At 50.8% G+C, this 16,488-nt stretch overlaps 7 protein-coding genes across 7 annotated transcripts; 3 read left to right on the top strand and 4 right to left on the bottom strand.

Annotated features, from left to right (window-relative positions):
- Window positions 1-1,209: 1,209 nt before the first annotated feature.
- Window positions 1,210-2,218, top strand: BDP55DRAFT_685633 (uncharacterized protein). Its single transcript, XM_060576462.1, has 2 exons — window positions 1,210-1,561; window positions 1,607-2,218. The coding sequence occupies exons 1-2, from the start codon at window positions 1,355-1,357 to the stop codon at window positions 1,892-1,894; spliced, it is 495 nt and encodes a 164-aa protein (XP_060422288.1). The 5' UTR covers window positions 1,210-1,354; the 3' UTR covers window positions 1,895-2,218.
- Window positions 2,219-4,453: 2,235 nt separating this feature from the next.
- On the bottom strand, window positions 4,454-4,672 carry BDP55DRAFT_536171 (uncharacterized protein; the record flags this gene model as incomplete). The annotated part of the gene is made up of 1 exon (XM_060567884.1): window positions 4,454-4,672. A coding segment is annotated over one exon (219 nt), but the record flags the coding sequence as incomplete, so codon positions are not given.
- A 376-nt stretch (window positions 4,673-5,048) lies between these two features.
- BDP55DRAFT_685629 (uncharacterized protein) lies at window positions 5,049-6,317 on the bottom strand. Its single transcript, XM_060576461.1, has 2 exons — window positions 6,006-6,317; window positions 5,049-5,959 (listed from the first exon to the last, which is right to left on the bottom strand). The coding sequence occupies exons 1-2, from the start codon at window positions 6,260-6,262 to the stop codon at window positions 5,254-5,256; spliced, it is 963 nt and encodes a 320-aa protein (XP_060422286.1). The 5' UTR covers window positions 6,263-6,317; the 3' UTR covers window positions 5,049-5,253.
- An 827-nt stretch (window positions 6,318-7,144) lies between these two features.
- BDP55DRAFT_437498 (uncharacterized protein) lies at window positions 7,145-8,194 on the top strand. The gene is made up of 4 exons (XM_060567565.1): window positions 7,145-7,169; window positions 7,250-7,537; window positions 7,584-7,879; window positions 7,927-8,194. The coding sequence occupies exons 2-4, from the start codon at window positions 7,361-7,363 to the stop codon at window positions 8,123-8,125; spliced, it is 672 nt and encodes a 223-aa protein (XP_060422285.1). The 5' UTR covers window positions 7,145-7,169; window positions 7,250-7,360; the 3' UTR covers window positions 8,126-8,194.
- Window positions 8,152-9,159, bottom strand: BDP55DRAFT_638691 (uncharacterized protein; the record flags this gene model as incomplete). Its single annotated transcript, XM_060573149.1, has 4 exons — window positions 8,152-8,399; window positions 8,446-8,714; window positions 8,744-9,030; window positions 9,076-9,159. The coding sequence occupies 4 exons, from the start codon at window positions 9,157-9,159 to the stop codon at window positions 8,152-8,154; spliced, it is 888 nt and encodes a 295-aa protein (XP_060422284.1).
- A 1,623-nt stretch (window positions 9,160-10,782) lies between these two features.
- On the top strand, window positions 10,783-12,247 carry BDP55DRAFT_734866 (mitochondrial chaperone bcs1; the record flags this gene model as incomplete). Its single annotated transcript, XM_060580255.1, has 2 exons — window positions 10,783-10,948; window positions 10,995-12,247. 2 exons carry the CDS (start codon window positions 10,783-10,785, stop codon window positions 12,245-12,247), a joined length of 1,419 nt encoding a protein of 472 aa, XP_060422283.1.
- A 74-nt stretch (window positions 12,248-12,321) lies between these two features.
- BDP55DRAFT_567084 (uncharacterized protein) lies at window positions 12,322-14,670 on the bottom strand (the record flags this gene model as incomplete). The annotated part of the gene is made up of 1 exon (XM_060570560.1): window positions 12,322-14,670. The coding sequence occupies one exon, from the start codon at window positions 14,668-14,670 to the stop codon at window positions 12,322-12,324; it is 2,349 nt and encodes a 782-aa protein (XP_060422282.1).
- Between the last annotated feature and the right edge of the window lie 1,818 nt (window positions 14,671-16,488).

The following is a 16,488-nucleotide window of genomic DNA, read 5'->3' as shown; positions in this document are numbered from 1 at the left end:
ACCTAAGCCTTGGCGAAGTTGCTTAAGCAGACTCTGCGTACGCAGCCATTCTTAAGCAAATTTCTGCGTACGCAGCTAGTCTCACGACGAGCAATGCGTACGAAAGTCCGCTGGCGCACCCTTTTGCGTACGCAGCTATTCTCACGACGAGCAATGCGTACGAAGGCCCGCTGGCGCACCCTTCTGCGTACACAGCTAGTCTCATGACGAGCAATGCGTACGAAGGCCCGCTGGCGCAACCCTCCGCGTCGCTATAGGAAACACCGCTGGTTTTCTGAGGGACTCACTAGAACGCCACCATCACAAGATCAGGAAAAGAAGAAATAAATTTCCTTTCAAAAAAAAACCCCCTGTAAAATATTTCTGGGGCTTTTTTATCAGAAAAGCGACTTTTTCTGGTACCTTCACGCTCCTGTCACGCTCAATTTGATGAAGCTATAGATAGCCAATTTGACGACCGGCGGTGTCTTTTGTCACCTGAGTGAGTGCCTGGCTAAACCATAGGACCTCTTGTGTCAATCTTAGTCTTTCGTTCATTTTTACCCTGGCTTTAGGTAACCCATAGTATCACCCTGACCTCCACATATACATCGCAAACACGATATACGTCAGCTTAGAACAGACCGCATACATAACCATGCTCTCCATCCCCTCAACAGAGATTGAGTAGTCCAGAACGGGCCCTTCAACCCACTTAAGACCCCTGGCGTTGATGACGCAAAAGCCAATGTTTGCTCCAAATCATGTAAAGGAGCCCCCCTGTCGGTGAGACGTTTCTATGGGTTGGTACCGCAGTGCTAGATCGGACTGTGTTGATGCCAAGATGTCAGACGTCCGTGCGAAAAGAGAGAAGAGTGTAAAGAATGGGATGAATCTCTGTTCGCTGACCCCTGAGCCCGTGATTCCGGATCAGCAAAGGAAGAAAGCGACACCATGGCGTACCCTATCGGCAGCAATCCCAGACTAGTGGCACTGGACGAAGCCACTGGGGGGGTAGTGACCAAAGCTCGAGGAGTGCGTCATTTGGCATCTTTCAGGCAGAATATGTGGGTCGACACGTCCTCGGCACCAGCGCCCACAGAAGCTTCGAGAAGAAACTTAAAATAGATCATGGCCATTTTGGCTCTCCCTCTCTGTTCAGTCTCTGGGTGGTCAAAAATGACGATTGCCCTGGCCGTAATCCGGCGAAATGCAAAGATCGGCTATGCATAGCCATTTTGGCACCCAACGCATCCAAAATGTCAAGTTTGTTGTCCCATTGTCCATATTGGGTGTAAACAAGGTATATAACTACAGACCTCCCGACAATACCCATTCCCTTAATCTATCGCAGCACAGGCTTCGACAGGCAACAATGGCTCCTCTGGATGAACGCCACCCCAAAAAGAGAGACAGGACTAACGAAAATTTTGACAAAGCAGCGAAAAATTTATTATCGCGATGTGACCAAATCAGGCAACGATACGGCGCAGACGTATACATTCAAGTCCGTCGTATGCATAAATACTATGAGTATACTTCCTCGAATGAGCCATCGTGGCCGAAGACCAAGGCGGAGATGGTAAGTACAGTTGTGGAGCAACCGCTCAAGGCTGACAGCTCGAAGGAAAGAACGTACCCTGTCCCTGTGATGAGAACTCCTCTAGACTTTGCAAGTAGACGAAACCGTGTCCCGACCAACCGCCCCTCATCTACGACGCGTAGACTCAGTGGGGTCGCCGCTGGAAAAGATGGCGCCCAACATGGCCCTGAAGATAGAATGCCAAAAGTAGACAGTCGTAAGGTCCAGATACAGACACACTATATTGAAGAATATCCATGCGGCGACCTAATGGAGGTAGGGGCGAGAACTCATGAAGATACAGCACACAGTATGAAGAATGGTAGCTCGTAAAGCGATAGTTGTGTAATAGCAAACTTGATTCCCCATAGTGAAGGCGCTTCTGCAATCAGTCGCCGCCGAAAAATTTCCTAAGCGGACTTTTCCATCTGGGGTTTCAAAAGCCTGACAATGTGATTTTTACATTTAACGATGTAGTTTTCAAAACATGCTGCTCAATCTGAATTACGGAAAATCTGTCTCTTGTTTGCGTGAAGAAACAGGGCTCGACTTGAATAACCCGGTAGTCCAGCGCAGCAGCGAGATAGAACAACTATCGCCTGGGAGAGAGCCGGTCTGGGCCTAGATGCAAAAGCGGAGGTTTTTCTGCATGTGCCTGCCGGGGACAGCTCCTTGGGAAGGCACCGGCCCAAGCCGGGATATTATTGCATGGTTCTGCTGTCGAAGCGAGGCCCACCAGTAGATTACAGCCAATATAGGCCACCCTGCAACCCAAAAGCCAAATTGGGCTGCGTTCTGTTTTTGCCTTGTTTTCTGCTCATTTGACGACGTGTCGGCACCGAGAGCTCCAGAAGCTGATTATCCTGAGATACCCGTTTTAGGACATCCGTTTTAGCACACCCGTTCTGGCACACCCGTTCTGGCACACCCGTTCTGGCACACCCGTTTTAGCACATTCGTTCTGCCACGCTCGTTTTAGCACACCCGTTTTGGCACACCTGTTCTGCCACGCTCGTTTTGGCACACCTGTTCTAGCACACCCGTTCTAGCACACCCGTTCTAGCACACCCGTTTTAGCACACCCGTTTTAGCACACCCGTTTTGGCACACCTGTTCTGCCACGCTCGTTTTGGCACACCCGTTCTGGCACACCGGTTCTGGCACACCCGTTTTAGCACACCCGTTTTAGCACACCCGTTCTGCCACGCTCGTTTTAGCACACCCGTTCTGCCACGCTCGTTTTAGCACACCCGTTTTAGCACACCCGTTCTGCCACGCTCGTTTTAGCACACCCGTTTTGGCACACCTGTTCTGCCACGCTCGTTTTGGCACACCCGTTTTGGCACACCTGTTCTGCCACGCTCGTTTTGGCACACCTGTTCTAGCACACCCGTTCTAGCACACCCGTTTTAGCACACCCGTTTTAGCACACCCGTTTTAGCACACCCGTTTTGGCACACCTGTTCTGCCACGCTCGTTTTGGCACACCTGTTCTAGCACACCCGTTCTAGCACACCCGTTCTGGCACACCCGTTCTGCCACGCTCGTTTTAGAACAAGCTACTTTTGGAGTTAATTCGGATAACACAATTTGGGAGCTTAATATTTATGGAACAACCGCACTCTTGTGAGTTTATTTATAGTTTGGTTGCGGGGGGGTTCTTAGAAGGAGCAGGCCCTATAGCATATCGCATCTCGTGCTGGGACGCTATCTTGTACTAGTATGCCTTTTGTACCTGATAGTTTGCCTGTTATACTGTACTAGTACGCTTTCTTATACTAGTACGCTTTCTTATACTAGTACGCTTTCTTATACTAGTACGCCATATCAGACATGCTTCATTGGTACTGTACATACGCTTGCTCATACTGGTACGCTTTCTCGTACCGGTCCACTTTCTCGTACCAGTCCGCTTTCCCGTACCGGTCCGCTTTCTTGTACCGGTCCGCTTTCTTGTACCGGTCCGCTTTCTTGTACCGGTCTGCTTTCTTGTACCGCTCTGCTATCCCATACTGGTCCGTTTCTCATACTGATACACCATATCGCACATGCTTTGCTGCTTTTCTCATACCAGTACGCTTTCTGGAAACCTGTCATGAACATTGTAGCTGTTATGAATATATACCTAAAAGGCGCAATGAGTATTGAGCTGCGGCAGCCAAAGTGTGCCACTTCCTAGAACGAAGTATGGAGAGAGCAGCTTCTGGCACTTAAGGGTGTTCCGGGACATGCAACCTCCCAGGACATGAAAACTCCTAGGACGAAGCACAGAGAGCAACTTCTGTCATTCAGGAGTATCTTAGGATATGCAATTTCCTCGGACAAAAGCCTTCCTAGGACGAGGTGTTTGCGCCACTTCTGGCAATAAGACGAGCCTCATAGGACGTACAACTTCCTAGGGCATAGGCCTTCCTAGGACGAAGTATTTAGGCTGGTTGCAGCAATAAGATTGTCCTAGGTCGTGTGACTTCCTAGGATCTGTTTCTTAGGACAATCTGTTTTAGCCACTCTTGGCACTTGAGGATATGTCCTAGGACATGTAATATTCTGGGGTACAGGCCTTCCTGTGACAATGTTCCGTCGTTGAAATTCCTCTGCCTCTGTGGTAACTCGCTTGCTGGACAAGTCCGCTTGCGTTTGCCGTGAGAAGTTTCTGCGGTGGATGTCTGAATCCCCTCAGCAAGGCCAGCGTTCTGCGACAACTTGGCTTCAATTCGGGTGAGTGAAGCCAACGTTCTTCCGGATGGTAAACTGCGCAGGACACGCCACAATATCAGCGGAGGCGTCATCCACCTAACGAAATAGAACCCATACAGTTTCCAACCAATCCGGGCTGCGTCGGAATAGGAGTTGAGATGCCGTTGTCAGGGTCGGCCTCGCCCCGATAACTCGGACGCATATGCAGGCGTTGGCCCGAAGGCCTGAGCAGCTGGCACCGTCAACATTGGGGTTCCAGGTGATGAACTGGATGGGCGAGATACCGTGCTTCGACGCAATACTGGCGCAAGAATCGTCCACCTCGACGAAGTAGAACCGATCACAGTTACCAACCATTCCCGGCTGGGTAGGCCGGGGAGTGGTAATGCCGTTGCTAGGGCTGGTTGTCGTTGGTAAGGTGGGGCTTGTTGAGGCTTCTTTTCAGTCGTTATCGCTGCTCATTACAAGAGCATCATCGTTCGAAGCCGGGTAGCTGCCGGAGTCGAATTGTGGAATTACACGTCTCCTGACCGCTTCTAGTAATGTAACCTCATGCGGAAAGCCCGACGGAGGGCTGAGCAGTACAGGGCCTGTTAGTAATGACATCACGAAATTCCGACCCGTCCTCAATGTGTCTGTATGCCCCTGGACGGACCGCCACGGATATAGGCATCGCGTACGACATGGTAACACCCAGCTCACCATTCCTCTAAGGCAAGGGGTCTTTTCAAGGCTCTCAAATCGCTACTCGAGCAGCAAGGAAACCATGCTCATGTTACAACCGCCATCCGCACATTCCTTCTTGTCGGTGTTTGGGCCTCACTGGTGGGCATTGCATCACATGCTTCTTACGATCCTCAGACTTCATCATATGGCTGATGCTCGCTTTAAAATATTCTTGTATTGCTCCGTTGCAATCAATTCGTAGATCATCCACAGCAGCATTAGACTGAAGTCCCATCCTCCATCTTTCACAACCGAAAACTAGCCACTGGTCAGGGCAGAGGTTTGACGACAATACATCTATCGTCAATGTCATCCACAAATTGCGCATTTATTCCATCATCTGAGTGTACGCCGAAACTTGAGTTCGAAGCTGAACTTGCGCTGTCTGTGTATGGCGGGTGGTATTGACGTGAATCGCAACACAGTTGGTCGGGTTGTGAGTGAAAAAGAGAGATATCGTTACTCGGAAGCGGGACACAGACGCTCATGTAACCTCCCAATTGGACTGCATCGGCAGTATTGACCCTGTTGTTAACTGTCGAGGTTATATCTCCATTGCTGGATGGGCCCAATCCTGCTATAATAGTTTCGTATGGTAGTCTGCTACTCAGACTGAAACCTTCGTTAGTGTAAGATGGAATTGGCTGTGCAACCTGTGCAACCAATTCGGTGGCTGAGCTTCGGAATGCTTGGGACAGCACAGGAGCCACGGTGGGATCGTCTGGTAGGAAAATGACAATCTGATCATGTTCTGTGATATTATCGATATCAATTGAACAGGTGATAGGTGAGCCGTGGCCAGCGGAGGGAGTTTGGGTGGCTTTGCCGACAGCCCGGCCCGAGGGACCCATTCGTACAACCACTTCACTAGCAGCTCGAGCGAAGTAGGCCGTTGCGATACAACGATATCCTTCAGGGGATAAGAACCAAGCCAGCTGAGCAAAGGGCTGCCATGGAGATGTGAATCTCACTTGTCTGTTTCTCGTCAGACCTATACTCAAAGACACGAGGGCGTCCTTACAGTTGCCAATAATCAGTCTTGAGCTTCCAAACATAATTACACACGGGATGCATAGAGCGGTAAATTATTTCTGCCCGAACATTTGTCATTTCCGGTTGCATTAGATATGTCGCAACTTGGCCTGTTCCGCCTAGTATGCCATGCTGCGTGATGTACAAAACTTGCTGATCTTTGCCTTCCGTAGTGATAAGCGTTCCGTCGGGTTGCCGTACTGCCACTCGGGCAGTCCTGTAGAGAAGAATGGCAGGTAGGCACATGTTGGGTTTTGCAGAAGAGCAAGTGGCTTCAAAATATTGTCAATAGGTTTAAACAAGAGCGTTCGGATTGCCATAAGGTTTAATACTCGGATGCGCTGTACAAATATCATGGTTCTGCCATTCCAATCTAAAGCTTCCGCCTCAGTGCATTGCTGGCGCGAAGCAGGTTACAGACCATTTGGCCGACCCTGTATCCAACGCGTCAAATCAACATCTCTCATGTACCTCCGTGGTCTTTGAAATGAGCATGTGTACATACTATGACAATGTGCAAATCCCAATTCCCCTGTTCACGTTGCCCAAGCACAGTCCTGTGGCCGCATAAAACGTGACCGTATCATTGCCATAGTACAGATATGTTATCGCCCCACTGGTGCAGTCATGCGGGTCTGATCAATTTTGGAAGGTACCCCAAGATCATGGTTACCACAGTACTGTGGTTGACGGGGGAGTATACGTACGACCAAGGAAATACAGGGGGTATTGTGCCCTCTCCACCGGGGTTTCATTGGTTAGTGCGGCAGGGGAGAGAGGCAAGGTTGAGGCGGAGTCCGGAGCGGTGACTCGGGGCGAGGGCTGCCGGGCCGAAACGCCATCGCTTGGATAGCCGTGTGAAGAGTTAACGCCGGCCAGTGAAGCTTGTAGGTAGTTCTGAGTCGAGAGGCATAATCGCAGTCTTCCTCGCGTCCGGTGCCAGCCACCAAGCCGCTACACTGATTCGTTGGTACTCGGAGAATGTCCTGGATAGGAGGACAACAGGGCCGCGGCTCGGGGATTCGCTTGTTTAGTGGCAGACAAAATTCAAAGTTATGTTCCGGTGAGCGGCGATTAACAAAAAACCGGGTCACGCGAATAGGTTCAAAGTAGAAATACTTCCATTACGCTTTTCTTACTACGCTATACAAAAGTGGGCCCCGCATCCTCGGAGGCATACTATTGCTTCAAAGACTATTGGTCCCGCCTGGCCCCGGCTCACCACCGAGTAAGGCTGTCGGTTGAACTATAATCCGGGCCGCCCAAATTGCCCAAACCCAGAACTTTGCGACCCAACATCGCTGTTCCCATGCGCCTTAGTACATCATCGACCACTACGTGCCGATGGAGTTGACAACTTTCTCGGTTGAGACTGCCAAGGACTCCCTCCACGAAGAAGGCTTTGTTGATCTGCACGACTCGGAAGTCGGTGGGCATGTTTCGGAAATTGAGCAGAAGGGCTTCCAGTACTTGTCGCCCCACGGTTTGGACTTCTGTCAGCAACGTGTTTTCGAAGATGTGGTAAGTAGGTCGACCCTTTTTAAAGCACGTATCTGACGTTTCCAAGCGTATTCGATCCATCCTCGAAACCCTTTTCGAAAAGTGCAACCTCGGGCACTGGTTGAGATACAAAGAATTGCCTGGCCATATCGAATGCTTTAGGAAGGGTGGCCCAGAAGCAGGCATGCGTGTTGTTTTAGTTCAACTGTGGGCTCGCGGTTCACGGGTCGAATACTACAGAGGTTCACACCTATGTGTCCTGCCTACTACGAAAGGCGAACGGTCATTGCACGAGATATCCCCGAAGGCACTCGACGAAGCGGGTTGCAAGCCCAAGGAGCTCAAGTTTCCGGATGGGGGCCTGTAAGTTTACACCTTGCATCTCTCTTACGGACTGACGTAAATCCTAGGGTCGTTCTTGATGCACGGCTAGCCTTCGAAATAAAAAAAGGCTATGCTATCACCTTCATATTTGCCACAGACGAAGTAGTTGCTGCCTGGCCCAAGATTTCCCTGCCAAATTCTCCCGAGGTTGTACGAAAAGTTGTCAACATGGAAAGTCCAACAATAAAGGTGAATTTCGCCGTTCAAGCTTCAGCCGGAAAATGAAATACTTAGTTACTCTCCCATCTAACCTAAATTTTCTGTCCAATCATCTCTTCGACCCAGCCCATGTCTCCGGTACATGGAATGGAGCTTATCATCTGTAAAAGAGGAGCGTCGTAAGTGTCGCCAGAGAGCTGCCCTTCTTGTCCTACCAGGTCAGGATGAAAACCTTGGGTTGAAATATCTTCCAGGCTGCTCAACAATGTGCCCCCCGTGGCATCTTGAATTGGGTTGAAGGTTGTAGCTAATGGCATGGACGAGAAGAATGTTGATACGCCTTGGCTGATGTTAGCAGAGCCAAGCCGTATGGACAAAGCAGGTACCAGTAGCATGCTGAGTGTGGTCCATCCCTCGTACACTCATGGTGTTCAACTTAGTTCTCCGAGCTTTCGATGGCGCTGCGTCCATGTCCGCCACATCCCAACTTCTTTTCTTACCAGCGCTCCTCAGACTTGCTGTTTTATTTGCAGTATCCAGTTCATTGGCAACATGGCTCGCTAACTCCTGATACGTCATCTGCATATAGTTTGCCTTTCGGCCATTTTCTTGCTTGTGGTTTACTTCGACATGCCTCATGAACTCGCTTGCCAGTCTGAAGAGCTTAAAACAGAACACACATACTTCTTCGCAAGTGACATCTGCACTTTCACGTTAGCTAACAGTTTTATGATGAAAGGGTGCACAAAATCACGTTGCTGAAAGTGGCGCCGAAGCCTCTGCCCTGTTGTAAAAGGTTTTGTCCGTTCGCAGTCTTCATGAGGACAGATCTTGGCCATGGGAGATGGTTTGTCGCACTTGTCAACACAACTGCCTTGCTCACGGTGGTCATCCTCATTACCGTTGTCACTAGTGGCTATCGCGTGGGCTCGGCATTTCTCAAGCTGGGTGGACATGTAGCTCTCCTGAAACTAAATTTCAGTTAGTAGGGTCCGTACAAATTGGAGTGAACTAACTCGATATTCTGCAACATGATTGCTCAAGGCTTCATTTGTCGAAAACGTTGCAGAGCAAGTGCATTGATTGATGTTGTTTGACATTATGTTGTTGACGCCAAAAGGTTGCTCAGGGGGAAACGAAACCCATGGTGTAAGTTCTGAAGGACGTAATCATTCGGACAGCAAGTTAATCCACAACCGGCGCTAATGCACACACAACCGTAACCAATCGCTTTTTGCCACACACCTCAAGCTCGTTTATTGGCCGCAAATGCTTTTCTGGACGTGGCCACGGTCTTAAATACCTCGTATTACTGCCGAACATTCTGCTGAACTTGGCTTCATTACCCACCTTCTAAATTCATATCTAGGTCCTCCTAAACATTCCCTCTCCACGACAATCACTACCGATATCTTTTTCCCGTCCATATCCAAACACGACAACCGCAATGTCGCAATGCGAGACCTGTCACGGCAAGGGCATCACAGGTACTAAATGTCCTACTTGCGGCAAGTCAGGTTCATAACCCTCAACTCTCTACTATATGAGCACCTATTTATGCGGCTGGTGGGTGCTACAATTTCTGATCGCCCTCTGTCCATATGACCGTTGTTCACTAACTTGGGAATGGAAGAAACGGAGCTATCCTGTTGGCTTTCTTGTGGAGGGGCATGCTTGTTAAAGAATGTATCCTAGTGTTATATCACATCGAGTGCGGGATGGCGTCAGGTATTTCAAATGAGAGGGAATAGCCAATGAGAGACGTATTGTTTCATTTTGCCAATATCCTAGCCGGTGAGAAAAAACTGGGGGGTTTCTATGGAGCCCCTTGTAGGTAGGATGTGCTTGTAGGATGTGATAGCATCTCGCACTGATAGAGGTCCACAGTGCTTCCTCCAAACGCCAAGCCATCTATACCGAGGTAGTAGCGAGTCCGCCCGACCACCACAGCTCTGTGGTACACTTCATTCCCTTCCCCGCACCACCACCTAACCACAGCTTTGTGGTGTACCTATTATTGTATCTACCTCAGCATCGTGGTACCCTCCATTACCACCGCCTAACCACACCTTTGGGGTGCATATATTGTTGCATTCACCGCAGCATTGTGGTACCCTCCATTTTAACAGAGATCCCAGTGAACCCACCTCATGTTTCCGCATTGCCAGCAACACAGCCAATAGTGGCTCAGGTAAATTCCTTTGCATTATGCAAATCAGATTCTCAAGTCAACAAGAGAAGGACCACATTCACCTCACTCAACACAGTTCGATACACATCGTCATGTAGTGCGCTGGAGATAGACGAAACCTGCAGATACCCGGTCATTCTCCTGCGGCCAGTGGGATAGGGGTGTTTTCGTGGTGGAAATGAGTTCTTTTCATGTACGTTGGTCGTGTTGGTTAGCTGGCCTTCGAAGCAACAAGGACGAGGGAACTAGTCGCAGGGTTGAATTCTCCATTGCCGACTGAGGAGCGATGATGATTCTGGGACATCCCTATGAGCTTTAAAGCCTCCATTGTGCCCTCCATTCTCGTAGAAGTTCTATCGTCCTAATCATGCCCGGCCCGTGTCAGTGCTGGTGTGAATGTAAGAAATCTGTCGACGTTCCGTGCTCAAACTACTGCAAGTGGTGTTGCCAACGTTGTCAAACATAACACACAGAACCCTCTTTCTACACCATGCATCATCCAAGTCCTCCTCCTTCTCCCCATCTCTCCGTCATGGACATCTTCTTCCCCGGCTTCACCGGCGTCACCGTGACACTCCAACAGCTTCTCAACGGAAACTTGGATGGCTACGCCGGTTTGTTGTGTATCTGCGGGATATTGATGGTTTGCGGCAAGTTCCTGTGTAGGACCGTGGGAGAATTCGTCGATACCTACCTCAGTTAGTAACCTTCCCAAACCTGTAACACATATTTAACATCCTTTAGCTTCAAAGGCCGATGTCCACGATCCCGACGAGGCATACGACATGTTGGATGCATGGGTTTCCGGCCAAACCTTTTCCAAAGATGCCAGCTCCTCGCTTGTTAGTGTAGAAAGCAGACGAGGAAGAAGCATGGCCCAGCTCCACCCCGATATCACGGCTAAAAAGAACCTTCGGTTTACACCTTGGGGAGAACCGCTGTACTTCTGGTATCAGGGGCACCGTCTCACTTTACGATGCACGCAAGACAGAACATCATTGTTTCCACGCAACACAATGACAGTTTCATGCGTTGGGCGCTCTTCACAGGTTCTAAGGGACCTTATGGAAGAATGTCGCGTCGAATATCTGAAGCATTCTGAAAACAAAACTTCGATCTTCGAGAACTATAATAACGGCTGGAAACGAACTACCACCCGAGACCTCAGACCGATCGATACCGTTATCATGAACGAACAGCTCAAACAGACGCTCCTCATGGATGTCCGCTCGTTCCTCGACCCCAAAGCTCGGTCCTGGTACGCGAGCCGCGGGCTGCCATACCGAAGAGGCTACCTGCTGTTCGGCCGTCCTGGAACCGGAAAATCCAGTCTTAGCATGTCCGTCGCCGGTTGTTTCGGACTGGACATCTACGTTCTCAGCCTTGCTGCTATGAGTGATGGACAACTTGGTGCCTTGTTCAGGGAGCTTCCTCAACGCTGTGTTGTCCTGCTTGAGGATGTTGATGCCGTCGGTACAACCCAATCACGTGTATCCGACGCCGATGATTTTGACTCCCGATCGGAAGATTCACGAAGGTCATCGAAGCCGCACGGGACTGTTTCGCTGTCTGGGCTCCTTAATGTTCTCGACGGCGTCGCATCACAAGAGGGGCGCGTCCTCATCATGACGACAAACCACATAGAGCATCTTGATGAAGCTTTGATCCGATCTGGCCGCGTTGACAAAAAGATCGAGTTTCAGCTTGCAGATGCTGACGTGGTCAGAAAGATATTCAACACTGTGTTTCAACAATCGGAAGAGGAGCTGTCTGACTTGGACAACCGAGAAGACAGCAATGAGGAAGTCCGGAGACTGGCAGATCAATTTGCAGCCCTAGTGCCGGAGCTGGAGTTCAGTCCTGCCGACATTTTTTCCTTCCTCCTAGCAAACAGAGACTCGCCCTCAGGTGCTTTGGCCGAGGTGGAGGGATGGGTGTCCCGTACTAGAGAGGAAAGAGCGCTAAGACGGGGAGATTCATGGGTTCAGAGTGATTAGTTTGTGGTGATCTCTATGCTATAGTTTCTCCTTGGTCCGTTTTCTTTAACATTAGCCAAACTCTTTGTCATTCCTTAGATACGTTGCACCATCTTGGCCGCATGGATAGCAGCCTCTGGCCGTGCTGTTGTTATACATCTTGAAACACGTTCTACGACGGATTCTAGTTCTTTGGTAAAATCGCCTTTCCCTCGCTTCTCTAATATCCCCCCCCTCTTTCTCTTCTGGGCTTGACCGTTTGAGCTAAGCGAGCCGAGAGGTGGGCGATAGCGGAACTCTGCCCGCTCGAAATCCACTACCATAATATTACCACTCACTGTGTCGCGTAATACGTTGCGCGGCTCCGCATCGCCGTGAAGGATGCCCAGCTTGTGCAAGTCCTTGTAAGCCTTGGCTACCACGTTAACGACGTCTGCCCTGATGGCTTGATTGGCGGAGTCGAAAAGAGGGCGGCCGGCCCAGCTGAGGAACAAGACGTGCTCGTATATGCCACTATCATAGTAGAACGGTAGGTTCAGATCTACACGTCCCAGGCATACAGGAACATGTCTTCCTTGAATCGGACGGAGTCGATCGTATATTTTGTTCTCGTGCTTCAGGCGGTCCAGGTCGAGACTCTCAACGCCTTTGGCCACAAGTGTGTAGCCGTAGGAGGAAAGCCGCACCTTGAAGAGTGAGCCGATCGAGCCCGACAGGTGAAGCGGTGCGGCATCAGCATCACGGCCGCGGTCTTCAGCGAGCTGGATACGGATCAGTCGGAGGAAGTCCAGTCGATTGAGGTGCTGGTGTCCATGGTCCCGGAAGTTCTGGCAGTGTTTATCCACTGGCCAACCGTTCACCAGTCCTAGGAGACATTTCGGAGTGCAAAATGGACGATCCTGTATACTCTGCTTCGTTTGGCCATGTTGCTGACCTCCTTTGCCAAGTTGCGCTTGTCTTCTGTCCGAACCCGCCCTCGTTGACTTAGTGACGGCTTTTTCGTCGGTATGAAATCGAGTCGGAGTGGGGGAAGGAGGGGTCTCTTCTTCGTCGTCACCGCTTTCGTCTCGATGCTTTGCGGTGCTGTCGGGTTGCTTGCACCGAGAGCGTGTCCGAATTGGCGAGCGCTTGAACCCCCGCCAGCGTTGAGGTTTATAGGGAGAGGCGCGTAGTTCCTTGCCCTTGCGCACCGTTTCGGGGATGTTCCTTAGCACGTCGTCGTATTCTACTGCCCAGGTACCAAGAGCCGCCGCGGCGTCGTGCCAGGACGAAGGAGGTGGTTCCGCGCGGAGGGCCCGAAGGATGAAGGCGAAGACCTGTGCAACAGCTGTGCCATGGAGCCTGTTCTCATCCTCGTCCCGAACGTCCAGGTTGGGTACGTGTACAGAATAATATACGGTGGTAGGGTCATCTGGAATGTGGAGGAAGACGAACGCCTCACCTGTGCACACATATCCATACTGGATGCCTTTGCCGATCATGTACGAGAAGAGCTGAGTGACAACAGCAGCAGCAAGCGACCTCGATGCGAACGTAAACCCCTCACCGTCCTTGTTGATTACATCGCGTTCCGGCCGGATCTCGGACTCCAGACCCGTAACGACCTCGTCGCACCTCAGCTTATGCGGTGCCTTATACTCGATCGCCACGGCAGGAACGTTTCGGCCATCGGAGGTGCGGTATATGCAGAACTGGTCCGCCCGGTTGCCTTTACCCCTCGCCCTGCGCTGGGGCTTGCGGCTCGGTGGCCTTGAGGCTGATGTCGCGGCAGCTGCATGTTCTCTCTCGATAGACATATGTTCCATAGCTTCGGATACGGCGTCATCCGTTTGACCGAGGTTCGTATGGCTCTCGAACGTCACGGTCCCCTGTAAGCCGAAATCACTTCGGAGTTGCTCGTTGTTGTATGCCTCATCAATCAGCTTTTGAACTGCGTTCTCGACTGTATCGCGCTGAAAGTTCCGGAGTCCAGTCTCGCTGCTGATCGGGCTAATAAGAGACATGACATATTCCAACTGATGTGGGGATGGAAACACGGCTTCAGAGGAGAATGAGCGCCAGATCGAGAGCTGGTCCCAAATCTCCTCTTGTCTTGTCGCGAAGTCATCCCACGGAATGATTCGTCTAGGGAAAATGCGGCCGGTCGGGTTGGTCGTGTCGCCTTGTGTGGTCAGGGTGCGATCAGTAACTACCTGAATGGCGAGACTGAGCGAGTGGCAAGACTCGAGATATTTCTGAAGTGTCTGTGGTTGTGATGCCTTCGCAAGTTCTTCGGCCTTCTTACGTCGGCGTTGTTCTTCCTCGCGTCGGCGCTGTTCTTCCTCGCGTTGGCGTTGTTCTTCCTCGCGTCGGCGTTGTTCTTCCAGTACACGACCTTCGGCTTCTTCACGTCGATGTTGCTCTTCCCGAAGTTGTTGACGTAGACTAGCGATTTCATCATCCATCGCGGCCAGAAAGTTATGCAATAGGGTGTAAAGAAAGAAACAAAGGCTTCGATTACCGTAGAACTTAGGTGTTGTTGGTCTGTGTTACCCCGACAACAGGCGCGAGGCAGCAGGTGGGTCTGTTGGCTTGCTTGGCAACTTGGCTACGGCACCACCATCATCCGTTTCTCCGACACTTATCACAGAATAGTGGGTCCATAGTCTGGCTGATGCCCAACCTAAGCCCCGTCCGGGTACAGGGGCCGCTGTGAACTCTGTGAACAGGCTGATGGTCCTTTTTCTCTTTGTTTTTTGGCAGGGACTTGCGGACAGGTGAACCTACTCGTGCCCGCACCCACTTTAATTGGCACTCGCAAAACTCCCACCCACTGGAGTGGGTGCGGGCACGAGTACCCCTCCTCTCCTCATCGGCGGCATGTAACATCAGTCAACCCCCGGGCCACCCCGCAACCAGGCCATCTGGAAATGCATCAACACTTTCACCCCCCATTACTCCACCTGTATCCTTTTTCTGGTGGCTCTGCTTAGCTTTATGAGTCAATGCTCTGAGCACGAAGTCAGTCAGGCTCTAATACTGTACGGCCAACTTTCCGACTTCCTGCAGATGCGTTGCAATACATTTTGGCCGAGCAGCTTGCCAATAGGCCACATTCAACCTATGTGGGTTCCAGATGTTAAGGAGCTGCCCCAGGCAAATGGCACCACCAACAGTTAGGATTAAGGGTATGCAAGCAACCCAGTTCGTCTGCTTCCCAGCCTACAGGCTTAGCGAGGTAAAACCAGTTTTCCCCCGCTTCTTATCGGGGCAGGAACAAGAACCTACCCAATAGAGGCGAAAAGCGTTTGCCCATCAGTTCGCCGTCGAATGCGGCGAAGATGTACGCTGCATATCGTCACTGCGCTTGCAGGAAAGAAGCTGTCTAGAGACGGCTTACCTAGTTGGCTTGTTGGTTCCTGACAACTTGACGCACGGGGTACCTGCCCCTTCCGGGAAGTGCGTGCATAGGGTACCCTGTGATACAGGCAGCAGCATCGCAAAACCTCACGCCATCACTGCATATGACGAAGCCCTCGACGCACTCCCAACGATGATGGTTCTGCAGTCTGCTGACTGTACCTCTGCTAACATCATCCCCATCCGCCCATTGGAACGATGCTTGATGGCGGGGTTCATGACGCCACATTGGCGCAGCCTCTTAAACGTACCAATCACCATATTGCCCGCACATCGCAGCGTGGGATCACAGACTCACCATGTGCAGCGAACAGGCTGTGTAAGATGCCAGCAGCAGGACGAGGTTCTGTTCGCATTGAAACGCAAAAGCATTAAGTTTCCAGGCTGTTCGCTCCCGTGGCCTGATAATAGTATCTGACGGTGAATTTTCATACTTCCATCTTCTCCACCTCACAATCTGGCTGAACCTCGTTGACATTAAAGCTTGATATCTATATTCGTAAGTACGCAGGCCTGTCTATAAAACACAGCGTATTCTAATGTAATATATCTACAGGACTTAATACCTTATCCTTCGAAAGACGTCCTAAGATGGCTTGTGGTTGTGAGGAACGTATCACGAAAACCAAATGGCAGAACTGCACCAACACTCCGAAGCATGAAAAAGAAGTGTCCGCCCTCTTTACTTGCAGCCAAAGCCAACACACAGGGTATAAAAAGGTGTGGACCGGGACCTCCTTGGTCAGGGCGCCAGGGCATATTTGTCCAAAATGTTAAACCTAAGTTCGACAGGAGGCGAAGGCTCCAACGGCCTCTGTTAGCGGTTATGGACTGAGGGGTTCAACTAGATGTACTGAAGTGCA

This window comes from Colletotrichum godetiae (genome assembly GCF_030913485.1).
Source record: "Colletotrichum godetiae strain CBS 193.32 chromosome Unknown BDP55scaffold_91, whole genome shotgun sequence".
NCBI lineage: Eukaryota > Fungi > Ascomycota > Sordariomycetes > Glomerellales > Glomerellaceae > Colletotrichum > Colletotrichum godetiae.
This window is presented reverse-complemented; position numbering and strand designations above follow the sequence as displayed.